Source organism: Lissotriton vulgaris, chromosome 3_1, assembly GCF_964263255.1.
Source record: "Lissotriton vulgaris chromosome 3_1, aLisVul1.2, whole genome shotgun sequence".
NCBI lineage: Eukaryota > Metazoa > Chordata > Amphibia > Caudata > Salamandridae > Lissotriton > Lissotriton vulgaris.
The window spans coordinates 1,222,495,149-1,222,510,279 of NC_141689.1; the positions used below are offsets into that span (position 1 = coordinate 1,222,495,149).

The window sequence follows — 15,131 nt, forward strand, 5'->3', positions numbered from 1 at the left end:
ATTGTCCCTGTGGAACACCCATTAATTACACTAGGGGATAGTGAAACAAAATCTTGGGTCTGAAAGGACTGAAACATTCCAATTACGCTGTTGCCAAATCTAATTTGGTCGAACTGGGACACAGATTCTGTGGAGTTCTGAAAGCCTTTGAAATGCATCCGTCTCGTGTCGGGGCCAGACACGAGACGGATTTTTAACATTTCCGTTTGTATTTATCTATATTTCTTTTTTCACAATTTTATTGGTATTTATCTAGATTTTTTTTGTGTTTTGCTAATATATGAAGTCTTGAAATTGTATATTTCCACATTTATTTAACTGATAAAACATTCACTCATATGTTGTTGCCTGTTGCATTTTAGCAAATTAGGAAAGCCAAATGTAGCAAAACACTACAGGTAAATATCAGCATTATAATACAAATATGTGTTAACATACGCCTACATTTAGGCAAATCTCAACCTGTTTTCAACTTCCCATGCCGTCTATCTACTCAGCTGGTGTCCTGGAAATTACGAAACACAGCATAGAGAGTCGCCAAAAAGAAGCATCATTTTCCATATTTTTCTGCTTTTAAAAATACATACAGACAGGAAACACATTGTTTTCTGTCTGTATTTATCAGTAAATATGGTAAACTGGGAGCCTTAATTATGATTTTTCTGGGGAGTGGAAATAATATTCCAGAGCCTGGGAAATAGGACAAGAAGTCTCTAGCCTATTTGGGTTTTAGGAGGGGTCTTTGTAGCATATGGTAATATTGTAGATGGAGCATTTTTTAAAGAAATAAAATTACATTTTGAAAAGCTCCTACCTTCCGTTGGAATACAAAATTAGATTAAAAAAAACATAATTAGTGAACCAAATAAAATATTAAATAACTTGTGTACTTGTTTGATGTCTTTTTCCTGCATTTTGTGTATTGTTATCAGGTTCAAATCGTAGAATTTGCTTAGGCAAGTGTGCCGGATTCCAGTAATGCTTAGTAGAGGTTCTACAAAAACGTCAAGAGTCCCTTGATCTAAGTTGAGATTTTCAAGCAACGATGGAACACGCCATGCACTTCCCAAAACATCCGCTTGAAAGCACTGTTCGACTAAAAAAGGAATACTGCACAAACGGCTGTGGGATAATTTTTGCAGCAGATATTTGTAGAGCATCGATGGGGTTAAACAGGAACGGGGAAGTAGGAGCCCGTTCAAGTAAGGACACAGACAGACCTTCCGGATCCGGCTTGCTAGGCAGGAGATACCTGGGCTGGCCCTGTCACTCCAAGGAATGAGAGCAGCAGCGCAACGACTCATGAAGGTGTTTGTGAGCAGACGGATCCCCCAGGAGGGGCAGCAGCTCCTGGCTCAGTCTAGCGTGTAAGCAAGCCGGGTACCGCACGTGTCGTGGGGGCGGGGGCGGCTATTTTGTCCAAATATGCACCTACGTATTTGTTTATTTATTACATCATTTCTTACTGGTAAAAATAAATTGCACAGAACGCAGGCTCCAGTTGTTTTTTTTGTTTGGAAAAGGTCTGTGTTATCAACTCTGCTTCTCCTTTGAATGTATGATTCGCCACAGACCCGCCATGCGTTTCTCTGTGTATTGTTGGTAAATACTAAAAAATCGAAAATCAATATCACTTGTACGACAAGGAAGGAGGGGGTGGGGGTCACAAGCTTCCCATTGTATCTTATTTTACGGTAGCATATCCAATTCTGGCCTCTTTTCCTTTGCAATCTGGTACTTGTAGTCCCCCCCCCCCCTTTTATATTATTGCACTCTTTATTATGCAGGATCTTATGTAATGGAACACAGCACAAGAAACTCCATCTCACTCGCAGTGGCCATTTGACAACTTGTAAAATTGAGCAAATTAAAGGGAACATTAAACAGCCAATTAATTTAGCAACATTTCGATAACGTCGTTAGAATTGGGAATATACACTGCATAGATCTCAGTTTCCCCGGGTCCATTCATGAGTTGTTCATTGTTCGAATGTTAAGCGCTCCGATACCCTCTTGGGTCAAGTTCGCGCTATATAAAACTTTATAAATAAATAAATACATTTATTTTTTTGCATTATGCGACTTGTAATCCCGATTTTATCATGAGAAAAACGGGACTACAAGTCCCAGAATGAAAATAAAAACACCTGAACTGGATAGCTACTCGCACGTAGAACTGCGAGACTGACGAGCTCAAGCAAAGCCATTATGTGTGATTGAACCATTTTTACGACTCATCACCGGGGCAACGAGAGTCACACGATGACCACATGTCGCAGCGGAACCACTTTTAATTTTGTTATTGTGTTTTCCATGTACAAATAATTGTCGGGTTTTTGTTAGGAAAGAGGACTACAAGTCACAGAATGTACTGACATTGTATGGGAGACATTATATTATGAAGGGTGTCCAGTACCATCATGTAGCAAACAACCATGCTGGGCCCCACTTCCTGAGTGCAGTACTGCTGCACGTGCTGTATTCCTTCTGTGCATCAAGGAAGATATGAGTGCAGTTTCTGCCTTCTATGAATCAGATGCTCAGTGGGAATCGCAGACGCTGTGTATGAACCAGTTTCTGTGACTCAGCAATTTTTCTGGGCTGTGCCACGTTTTAATCCAAAGGCACACTTGGAGGCACAGGCACACTTGGAGGCACATTTGAAGGAATAATTTACTCACAAGAACTATTTGTTAGCTTTAACACCATGAAAGAGTATCATTAATTTGACTCTATTCCTTACGCTCTCCTTCCTTCCTGCCTTTCTTTTCCTCCTTTTGATTTTCTCTCTCATTTATTGAGATTAAGTACACCTCAATTTAATGTGTTTTTTGTTGTGGTGATGTTTTTTTGAGTTTGTGTAGATACATTGTGACCTGTTTTGTTTATAAATTGGTTTTTATAGTATTGTAAATATATGTACAGTTTATCCTATCTTTGCTAATGAATATATATGTAAAAAAACTTTGAAAGTAAAAAAAGAAGACCAAGGTATAAAATATAAGTACATGGTCAGAATTCAATAAAGAGTATTCTTGACCCTCATTAATTGTTCTTGTTTTTTTTAAAAAAGAGTGGTCAAGGCATTTGTGTGGTTTTTTCCCGTTTTTTTTGCATGTTTTAATCCAGCACACCATGCAGAAAGCCAATTTGCAAGAATTCATAGAAATCCTGCTTCACATTCATGTGGTAGATTTTTCTTTGCGACTGTCTATCGAATTGAAGATGGAGGCATGAAAGGGATCCCAACTCTCCTGTGTGCTGGATGTGCCAGCATAGAAGCCCCAATTCTGTACACAGGACAACAAAAATAAGTCCCAGTGGGAAGGGAATCTGGGGAAGGCGTGCAAGAGTCCATGGTAGCGCTGTCTTCCTCTGATGGTCACAAACCACTGATCCAGTTCCTTGCAAGAATGCAAAAAACTTTTTGCACAGCTCGCCTTTTATTCCTTGCCTGGCCCCTTAGATTGAATCTGGGTCACTTTGCAAACATGTGTAAAAATAGCAAATTCATTCCGGAGGATTCTGCAACATGGATTAGACTAGGAATAGGGAAACAGGGTTTGGGAAAGGGCAAACCAATATTTAAAGAAACAGGAGGAGAAACACTCCTGTTCATTGTGTCCACTATTCTTTACTATCAACAAGGGGGGACGGGCATCTAACAAAAATGAGTTACAGTATAAAATTTAGACAAACCTTGTAGATTAAGGGGCTTCAGGTATAGAGGGAAGTTAAGGGAAAAAACAAGGTGGACCTTTCATCTCTTTTAAATCTTAGGTAACTAGAGATGGCGTAGGGAGGGGTCTAATGGTAAGGTGGAGGACTGGACTCACTTTCCAGACCCCTGCTTTGCCATTGATATTCGGGGGGATTTCATTAACTGCTGCCAATGTGTCCTTCTTGGACTCTCGAGAAACTTGGGGCAGATTTACAAGCCCCTTGCGCCTCTTTTGCACCACCGTTGCGTCACTTTTGTGACGCGGCGGCGCAAAAGATGCGCCATGGTGTGGGCTATTTAGAACGTGACGCATCTGGGGAGATGTCAAGTTGTAAAGCCCTGCGCCTTAAGGAGGAGTTCTGGTGCGGGTGGGGGGCGTTCCGGCGCAGCAACGCCTCCTAAAAGTGTCTGAGGGAAATCTACAAGATTTCACTCAGTCACTTTTAGGCCAATGCTACATCAAAACCCTGCGCCTGCCTGGAGCAGGCGTAAGGCTTGACGCAGCATTAGTAGAATGGGGCCCCCAGAGCATTGCTGGAGCTGCGTTGCGCATGCGACGCAACTCCAGCAATGCGATACCGTTATGGCACAGATGCGTGACGCATCTGTGCCGTTTTCGCCCCATGGTGCGCCGCATTGTAAATGCGGCGCATCATGGGTGGCGGAGGCATGGCGCACAATTACTGGCGCATCCCTGCTGATATGCAGGGATGCGCCAGTAATTGTAAATATGCCCCTTAGACTCGTGTTGACTTCTAAAATGTCACCATACGTTGTGCTCTAGCCACAAGAGGCTCCTACATTTATTTAGGCCTCTCAAGGTTTCAATTTCACACGATTCCAGTGGTTTTCCTAAACTTAGGACAGAAGGCTGGGGCTGCCACATTAAGTGACTTCTTCCCTTCATCAGTTCTTTCCTCATTTGACTTTGCTTGGTGTAAGATTTTTGTTCTTCTGAGGATTGGGGATGCACTTTTTCTCTGTATTTAATCTGCATGTTGAGTGCTGTGTGCACAGTAACGGGGCTGTTCCATCAGAAAGCAAGTTCACTTTGTCTTTAGTGTTTCAGATTGAATAAGAATGAGTTGTGAAATTGACCGACATTCTCTTATCTGGTGGTGGGCCTGAGCTCTGCTCTTTTAACCTCGTTTCTACTTGTAACTCCGCATGAACTCTTTTTCTTCTGTTTTTGTGTTTCCCCCAGCTTACCAATGACTCATAAGTTTTGTGTCCTTAAGGAAAGCAACAGTTGGGTTGTGCTGTAGGGACGGTTAAGTCGCCTGTTTTGTTTGCTTTTTATACACCTGCAATTTAAATCTCCATTTTGATCACAGGACAGGAGTCTATAATTGATTAGTCAACTAGTGCTCCTACCGGATCGTTTGAGGCAAGGAGCTACATTATAGCTGTGCCCCCTTGTGGTGAAGGTTGTTCACCTGCTGCTTCACCCTTTTAACATCTTCTGACTCACAGCAGGAGCAAGCAAGTGCCCGTGACCACTTCTGCTCCGGCGCAAGGCCACTCACTGACCCAGGGCTGTCTTAACAGCATTATAGGTCCCAGCGCAAAGCAGTGTACTGGGCCCTGCCCACACAACCACTCACAGGAGCCAGTGGGCCGAAGGTCCTCCACCATTGTGAAGGAGCCGTTCCTGGTTAAATTCTTGTCTGTGCGTAGATTAGCATGGGGCCCCTATGCTCATGGGCACCCGGGCAACGGCCCACAGTGCCCATGTATTAAGCCAGCACTGCACCGAACAAGTAATCACCAGTTCGAAGTCTGATACCAAAGCAAAAAATCCAAGCAGACAATGCTGCATCTCTCTTTCTAAATGACTGATTCGTTTTCCACACACCAGCTTCCTTGGCAATGTACACCAGCTTCCTTGCTAATACACACCAAAACTTAATGTAAATTTTGCAACAGAAAAACATGAGCACACCATTCCATAACTTCTCCCAATGACTACGGTGCCACGTCAGTGAAATACTTCTGAAAAGTCTGCCACCCTTCAGATCCATTTTTTTGCCTTTTCCTGTAATTTTTGCGTGTTTGCAGTGCTGCATCGCAGTGGGTATGCAAATGTAATTGCTTGCCGTTACAATTTTGCAGGCTGCTGTCCAGTACTTGCACACGTTCTTTTTACATCTTCAGTTTCTGACTGCTCAGTGATCAGCTGACCAATTCCCTTATTATAAATTTGTCATCTGGCAAACTCTTTGCCGTCCTCTGCTTGCTGGACAATAATGTAATGCTGTCCAACGCCAACACTCAAATAGCTGCAGCAGCCCACTACATTCACTGTTCTCCATCTAACACACCAGAAATCTCCAACACAATGCATTTCCTGTCCATAGACTAAAATAGCTGCTCCATAAATGTAGTAGAATGTACACAGACCATCCCAATGGCATGGCCTTGTCTTCACATATGCTCCCTTCATAATTCATTGCATTGCTTCACATTGTTACACTCCTTTACCCACCCCCTGGAACCCTTGCCCCAAAACAAAGATGGCTATTCTGCATATGTTTTTAGATAGTTTACTGGTTACCAATCTGAGCTGAACCTTAGCCATATTCAAAATGCCTACCCATCACCTCACCTTGTATAGCAGTAAAGGAAGGCACATATTGATGCTCAGTAGGTGTAGTGACGTAGAGACTCCAGTATCTTCCACACCTGTAAAGGGCTTGACCAGATGTGCATTGCCCACCCTTTAGTGAGCGAGAAGCACCTGTGACTGCAACTTTATAGCAGAAAGTGTGAAGCAGGAGTTCAGCAACTGGTGTACCATTGTCAGCAACTAAAAATGGGCCCTTCCGCTGCCCAGCGTGATGCAAGAAAGCAACACACTTTTATACGGTCTGACAGATTATAGAGAAGATTATTAAGAAAAGGTGGCAATCACTGCACATTTAATTCCCTCTATAAATCCCCAGTATCAGCAATATATGTTCTGAGGCAGCCAAACAGCATGAAGAGGAATCAATGGACATGTTGTAGACATACCTCGGTGAACTTGGCAGTACCTGCGCAGAGGATGACCTAAAGAAGGAGGAGAGTGTCCAGGTGATTCAAGGCTGCAAATTCACAGTACTAAAGTTCTTGATTCTGAGCGTACCGTAGACGACTCTGAATATAATCCCGTCCATAGGTTGATCACATGAGCTATTGGTCAGGTAGGAGAAGGCCTAACTTCAATGTGGAAAGGACACCCAGGGGCTAAGTTATTTTGTGGAAACTGGGGGTTTGAAATGCACACTAATAGCGCATGCCCAACCATAAGTAAAGAGCGAACAGCCTTCCTAAGGTAAGGACATTTCGCAAGAGTGTGTCGCTCTCAGAGGGAATGCGAAAATGACCGGCTGCGGACAGAAAGACAAAAACTGTAACACACCAGGCAAATGGGGAAGAACACCCCCGAGTTCAGACAAATACAGTGAGCATGGTTGTGGGGATGATGATGAAGATAAAACCTTGTCTCATTCATGAATTATCATCAAAACACACTGCCATGGGGCTCGATGGGCATTGGGGATGGGTGGGTAGACTGATGGGATCGTTGGTAAATAGTGTGGAACACTCATAATGCAGGCAGTTGAATCTGAAACCTCCGCTGTAAGAGGAAGAGCCAAACAATCTATGCGTGTAGGGGACTTGAACCTCTACCAGGGGTGTTGGAAACCACTGTGAGGCGAAAACAAATGAATGTTCTTCCCCATTTCTTTATTTATTGTATTGTATAGCGTGTAACTAATTTTTAGCAACTGTCAAATCATAGAAGTGCTACATGGGCTACAGCTCACAAAGAATGTGCATGCAAGAGGGGAAAACCTTGCGCATGTTAATGACTATTCATTTTATTGACTTGGACGACTGGAGGAAAAATCCCATGGAGTTACACATTGATGAAACTGTGCATCCATTTGCTCTGCGACATAGGCAACATACCTTGCCACATGAGAAAACTGAGAAGAAAATGGGTCTTTTTGTGTCGTCACCCCCATTTTTTTTTCTGGTTGCATTTAATTGTTGGATTTTAGACTTTGCATACCGAGGCACTGCTGTCCAAGGCCCAGTCTATGTGCTGTGGCCCCTAAAAGATGTAGACGGTGGCTAATCCCTGATTGCATATTTAACTTTCCTATAAGAAATATGGCAAGTACACCCATGGCATGGAAAGTTAAATGTCAACTGTGGACCTCAGCAGATATTGTGCCATCCACTAGTGTGACAAGGAAACATAGCTTCAGACCTACAAATGTAGCCTAACTGCTGCAGTTTAAGCCTGCAGTCCAGCGTGTCATACCCTCACCACCCTCCTAAGGAAAGCTAACATCCCTTTCCACTTATATGCTGACAATACTCAAATTTACTTGGAAATCTTGTCGGCCAAAGACATTCAAAGACTTATCTAGTCACTAAGAGAAGTGCAACTGTGGCTGTCCAATAATCACTTAAAACTAAACCCGGACAAAACCGAACTCCTCCTCATTTCGAACAAAGAAGAAAATCCACAAATGGTTGAGTGAATAAAAGCCATTGATGCACTCAACGGGAACCTCACCCTGGCTAATTCTGTTAAATCCTTAGGCATTACACTGGACTTAAAACTGGACTTGACCAAGCACATTAAGATCTCAGCGAAGAGTGCCTTCCTCAACCTTAAACTTCTAAACAAAATAAAACCTTTTATCCCGCCCAAAGATCTTAAGCAAGCCACCCAAGCATTGGTGCTGTCAAGACTAGACTATGGAAACGCAGTCCTTTCCGGAATATCTGAAACACATCTTGCTCCCCTGAAAACAACTCTCAATGCGGCTGCCAGAATGGTCACTGGAGTAAAGAAATTTGATCATATCCCTCCTGCTCTCAAAGAACTCAAGTGGCTTCCTATGGAACTGCGGGCGAACTTCAGAACAGCCTGCCTCACCCACAAAGCCCTTCACACGGGCAAACCTGAATATCCGGCAGCCAAACTCAAAAAAGCTGGCCAGAACAGGACCCTCAGAAGCTCCAACACCTTACTTCTCATCCCTCAAAAATCACGAAAACAGAAAACCGCCGCCAGGTCCTTCACCGGCAACGCGCCTAAAATTTGGAACTCTATTCCCCCTCACATCAGAACTATTCCGTTCTTTGCTAAATTCAAAAGTCAACTCAAAATCCTTTTCCTTGACAGATCCCTGATGAACAGATAGGAGCAGCTGGAGCCTGAGATTCACACTTCCCTCCCCGGATTCGATGTTAGTCGGGATCTTGATATGGACCCTCCATCGCTTTGGCACTGTGACTTTTATTTCTGAACTGTCTTGTCTTACTGTACTTTGTGCTGCTATCTTTTCCTCTGTTATGTAACCGATGTGAAGCGCTCCAATAGCCTCCGGTCAGGCTAGCGCTATATAAAACTTCTTAAATAAAAAAAGAAACCATTCTTTTTAAATATTAATATGTCACCCCTTTTTTGCCATTGTAGCTCCCCAGTGAGTGTGCCTTGAATTTAAAAATGGGACTTGTAGAACTTCAATATCACCATGTCCTGCAGTGACAAGCCTCTAAAACATAATTGTCTCTTTGTGGAAAGGCCTGGCTGGCCTATGATAAAGCTGAAGTATAGGTTAAATTAATTTGTAATAATAGTTATCAAAAAACATAAGCCCAATGTAATTGTGGTCAGAATTTTAATAAATATTTATGAAACATATATTTTGGAAAGTTACCTTTTCCCTGCCTTAAGCTTCTGGAGGCCAATTTCTATTAACTCTCCAACAGATGTCCGGCAAGTTCATGACTTTAAAAAGGTGTGCAAATGGTCCCAGAGCAGGGATGGTAGCATGGTATAGGAAGGATTTTTCTTGCCATGGCTGTAAGACCAGTTGAGATGGGCCTGGGAACTTAATTAACTTCGAAGAGGCCTGCCCTTTTGCAAGTAAATGTAAGGTGACACCTGGAGACAACCAGCCTTTGCCTCCCCAGCAATTATGCTAATATCAAACACAGTGTGACCAGCGCTAACCCCCAGAACTGGTTTTGAGTGACCACAGGGGAGCTACCCAGGAACTGACCATTACCTTGGCCATACCTTGGCCATACCTCTGGGTGGGTGCACAGGCTGTGCACCAGGGGAGAAGGGTTTCCCCATCTTTGATTTTGGGAATAAGGTGCAGTGTGTGAGCTATGCAGAAGGGCAAATTTGAGTTGCTACAAAAGCGGTTAGGGTTACCCATGGGAATTTTTACCTCTGTGGTTAGGGAGGAGTCTCCAAAGAAAAACCAAAGGAAATGATGGACGGAGCGTTGACAATACAAGCACTCACCCCCAGTCCACTGATCTGGATTTAATCCATCACCGTTCTTTAGCCCACTCTGCCACCCCAGTTCAGACATGGCCATATGCAAATCAGTCTGACCCTGTGCCTCATGGGAACAGTCCAGTCCGAACTGCCAAGCCATGCCTTCCCTGGACCGGAAACAAGCTACCGAGGACCGGTTTCTGGCATTCCAGCCTTCTTCAGCCCGGCTTGCTTGAATCCAGTGGCATAGTGAGCAAGGGACTCACGTCTGAGCATACCCTGCCAACTTATGGTGAACAAAGAAAAACCAAAGGAAATGATGGACGGAGCGTTGACAATATAAGCACTCACCCCCAGTCAACTGATCTGGGTTGAATCCATCACCGTTCTTTAGCCCACTCTGCCACCCCAGTTCAGACATGGCCTCCATCCACTAGCTGGTTCCAGCAATACATGTGGCTCCCCAAGGCACCATCCTGAGAACAGAAGATCAGAAAGGCGCCATCTTGTATTTGAGACTTACGAGGAGACCTGAAGGGATGGACCTGCTCCCACTTCTATCCAGGTCAAAGAAGTGGACTCCGATGTGAGTTGGCTGACCTCCTGTGTGGATTCAGTGATGCAACAAGCTGCAAGGGACTTTTTTCCTGAAGTGCCCAGCTGACCAGTAGCAACTAGACTTGGACAGGTCCCTGCTGATAGCCTATGGTACACTGAGTCTTGACCCGTAAGTACTGTTCCGGAGGTCCTGGAACCATTGGCTGTATCTAACTTCCAACACACCTGAAAAGTTTGGCCTTAACAACTGTTTGGACTTCCAGACCTCCAGAGGACCATACCAAACTCCAATTCGGTCCGCCTAAGGCACAACTTCATTTAGCTGAACAAACGGCATCTTCCACTTAGAGCTTCTACGCAACAGCAAATCCATTTCGGCGGGCCCTCAGTAAGAAGATATCTGGCCTTGTGGGAGACTTGTTGGATACAGCCTGCAACTTTGTCCCGTTGGAGGAGTCTGAGCTTTGAAAAAGAAACTAAGAGCCATTTGTAGGTAATACATGTTTTGCAAATCTCAAATTGCTATTTTTAGGGAATCGCAATTAGAGAATCGCAAAACGCAATGTAGGTAGGATTAGCAAAATATTTTGCGAATCCCACCTATTCCTTATTTGCGAATCGTAAATTGAGATTCGCAAATAAGGAATACCTTCCCATTCATTCCTATGGACTAGAAGGCCCATAGGAATGAATGGGAAGACATTCTCAATTTGCGATTCTCAATTAGAGAATCGCAAATTGAGAATGCAATTTCAAGGTTGCAAGGGTGTCGATAGGACACCCTTTTGCAGCCCTGAAATAAACATGTGTGCACATGTGGCACACATACATGCGCTAAGGAATGTATGTGCGCCACATGGCAATTTGAAAAATGCAAAGAAGTGCATTTTTCAAAGAAATCGCAAATTACCACCAACCTGAAGTTGGTGGTAATTTGCGATTCCTTAAGCCAAAATCGCCCAACTTGGGTGCTTCCTGCATTGCATTTGAGGAATCTCAATTTGGGATTCCTTAAATGCATTCGCAAAATAAGGAATCGCACATTTTGTGATTCTTTATTTTGCGTGTGGGTTTTTCTCTGCTACATAGCACACTGCCCAAATTGCGAATTTCTGCATTTGCGATCGCAATTGGGCTACCTACATATGGTCCTTAGTCCAAATGCACAAACCTTAACTATGCGAAGGTATGAAAATTATTCGGCCGGTGAGTGGACTCCTCTGCATGCAGAATTAGATTTGTTTTCCTGCTTGATGCTTTTCCAACCCAATTCAACTCCTTCAGTGGCACCTCTTTCAATGGTTGTCTGGCTTCATGGAACTCTTATTGCATACAACCTATAACTGTGCCCGATGGAGGATGTTGACTTCCATTTCAGCAGTGGCGGCTCCTCCGCTATGGCAGAAGAGCGTCGCCTCACTGCTTTCAAGCAGTGTGAGAAGAGGAAACCTAATATGATGATAACTTTTAGTTATTATTATGTTATGTTTCCTGGGTGGGCGGGGCTGCTCTGCTCATGGTGCAGGGCAGGGGCTGTGTGGTTTGCCCACTCAAGTGCGCAATGACTGTTTGGTCGGCCCTCTCGGGCTGCCCAAAGCAGTCATGCACACTTCCCTGTTCTCCATGCAGTCTGCATTACAGCCTGCATGGAGAACATGCCCGCCCCTACAGCCCCTGGCTGAGCGCTCTGTCGCGGCGCTCTGACCAATCGCAATGTTGCATTGCAGCATAGTGATTGGCTTAGGGGAGGGAACCTGGCTGCCTGCTTCCTGTTCCTGGAAGCGGACGCAGGGGAGCAGGAGCACAGAAGACTCTGGACACTGCCTCAAGGTAAGTGTTTTTTATTTTATTTATTTTTATTTCTAAACCCTGCGCCGCCCCACATGCGAGCCATGCCGGCCGCCCTTGCATTTCGGAGACTAAGTCCCAAGGTAAAATATCCAAATGACTGAACCAGATAGCGGTATCTGGCCTGTGTGCCAGAGTGGCTGGCTTGAAACGGTTCTAGGTCTGAGTCGACCACAAACTTAGACTACATTGGTGCTTTACTTTTTCTTAATGCTTTTTCATTTAAATATTTTAAAAAGCAGATCTCCTGTTCCCTTTCCTCTGGTTTTGTTGTTTTTCTGTGTCAATTTGTTTAATGGGTTTTCCCGCACATATTTTTCGTGATCACCGTTCTTCCCATCAACAGAAGCCCTGCCCACCCCAGGACCTACTTAATGCAGTCCGCAGCGAAACCGCATCAGTAGGGACATGGACACCTAGCTTGCCCCTTGGCAGTGGCCTCCAGTTCCAGCCTGATACAGTTTTCGCTTTTTGACCAAGTGACCCCACCGCTGCCCTGGTTTTCCTCACTCACTTTTTTTTTTCACCAACAGATACCACCCTAGGACCTACTTAATGCAGGCTGCAGTGCAAAGGCACAAGTAGGCACCAGGACACCCAGCTGCGTACTTGCCAGTAGCCTCCAGTTCCTGCTTGTTCCAGCTTGATCCAGTTGCTACCTTTTGATCAAGTGACACCGCTGCTGCCTAGGCTTTCCTTGCTTACTGTTCTTCCCACCAACAGAAGCCAGCACCCTACGTCCTAGTTAATACAGGCTTAAGTCTAAGTGCCCAGGGAGCGCGCTGCTGGCACACCAAAGGCAATCCTGTCTGCGCCCATCTGCACTTGAACCATGCAGAGCGCCAGGAACGCTGGCCCCAAAACAATCTAATGCAACCCCACAACCACACCTGCCACCAGAATCAATGAATGGCACCTCTACTTCTCCACACTAAGACCTTTCTCCTACACCCATTGCAATTTCACCTGAAACACCTCTGAGGCTGACGCCTCCAAACAATCTGCTCACGCTACCACCACTAGGCCGCACTTGCTGTCTGCCATGCACTTCAAAGTTCCATCCCTAGGGAAACACTCCACTGAAATCTGGTACCTCCTCAACAGCAACACACCCTACCTTCACTTCTTGACCGAAACATGGCTCAACCCAGCCTCCAACCCAGACATTGCTGCAGTCATTCCACCGCCTACAAAATCAGACACCAGGACCAAACCCACAAATCATGCGGAGGACTCTCGATCATCTACAAAAACACAATTGACTGCACTACCTTCACAGACTCTGACGCCTACCTCCTACAACACCTCCACTTCAAAATATGAAATGGACTACAGTGCCACCCTTAAGGGAACCCTGGCCTACCGGCCTCCCAAGCACAATTCTACAGTCCCATTGCAGGCTTTCTTGCTTCCTTCCTCCAATAGATTAACTAACTACATCTCCTTGGGCGCCTCAATTTCTACGTGGAAGGCACCACAGACCCTAACTCCATGGCACTCCACAACAGCCTCCGCAACTTCGTAGTCCGATCACTACATCATACATTTCAAGATGCCTGCCAATTAAGCCACCCCACCAGAGAATCCCAAAGCACCATCAAGACACAGGGACAAAATATCCAAAGAAAACTGGACCAAGACCTTACAAGAATGCCCATCCAACTCCACGAGAGCCTCTATGTCGACCCTAGCTCTTTAACAAATGGTTTGACAACTGCGCACACCGCACTGCTCCCACCAGAAACAAGATCTACAAAAAGAACAAATGACCCAGCTGGTACACAAATGACCTCAGGGAGTCCAAGTGCCACTGCAAATAACCTGGGAGAAAATGGAGATTCGACAAAAACGCCACTGCAAGATCCACTCACAAAGCCACCCTTGACCTCTACCACCACGAGACACAAAGAAAAAGGCCCTAATTCTCAGATTTTAAGCTTGCAACAGCAAAGAACTCTTCACTATCGTCAAGAGTTATCAAATCCTACAGCTGCCAACAACGAATCATCCCATTTCAAGCACTCTGCGAGGACCTCTCAAACTTCTTTGAACAGAAGATTACAAAGATCCACAACAGATTCGACACACAGCATACTGATACGAACTCCCCCCCAACCAGCCAGATAACTCCTTCATCACCAAACAGCAGCTGAACAACTGGAAGTCCCTCTCGAACAAAGAAACTACCATCCCGATGAATACCATCCACTCAGAAGCCCCCTCAGACCCATGTCCCACCTTTAAATATTTCCTTGGGAGAGCCATCATCTCCCCCACGCTCACCTCTAAACCCACCAACTCCACGCCCTCAGCAGCTACAGTCTTATCTCGCTCCTGCCTTTTCCAGCTAAAGTCATGAAAGCCATCAATAGCCAGGTCGCAGACCACCTAGAACTCCATCAGCTCCTAGACAGTTCTCAATCAGGCTTTTGCACCAACCACACCACAGAGATGGCCCTCATTGCGGCCACCGATGTCTTCAGAAGCATCTGCGATCGAGAAGAAATGGCCCCACTCCTCAACGTTCTCTCCGCAGCTTTCAATGCGGTCTCCTACAAGTCACTCATCAGGCTTCAGCCCTTGGATATCTACAGGCAGGCCCTCAAGTGGATATCCTTACTTTAAAAAAAAATAAATATATATATATATAGTTTTTATTAAATATTAATTAATAATACGGTACAAGTCATGGTAAAGTGGATATCCATC

The 15,131-nt window shown here is 44.8% G+C and overlaps 1 protein-coding gene across 1 annotated transcript in view; it reads left to right on the plus strand.

The window, feature by feature from the left end:
- The first annotated feature begins 1,183 nt into the window (after positions 1-1,183).
- Positions 1,184-15,131, plus strand: part of LOC147727678 (glyoxylate reductase/hydroxypyruvate reductase-like) — a 108,105-nt gene continuing 94,157 nt past the window's right edge. Inside the window, exon 1 of the mRNA XM_086961683.1 lies at positions 1,184-1,367. Within this exon, the coding sequence (XP_086817809.1) occupies positions 1,279-1,367 (89 nt within the window). The 5' untranslated portion in view covers positions 1,184-1,278. The remainder of the gene's footprint in view (positions 1,368-15,131) is intronic.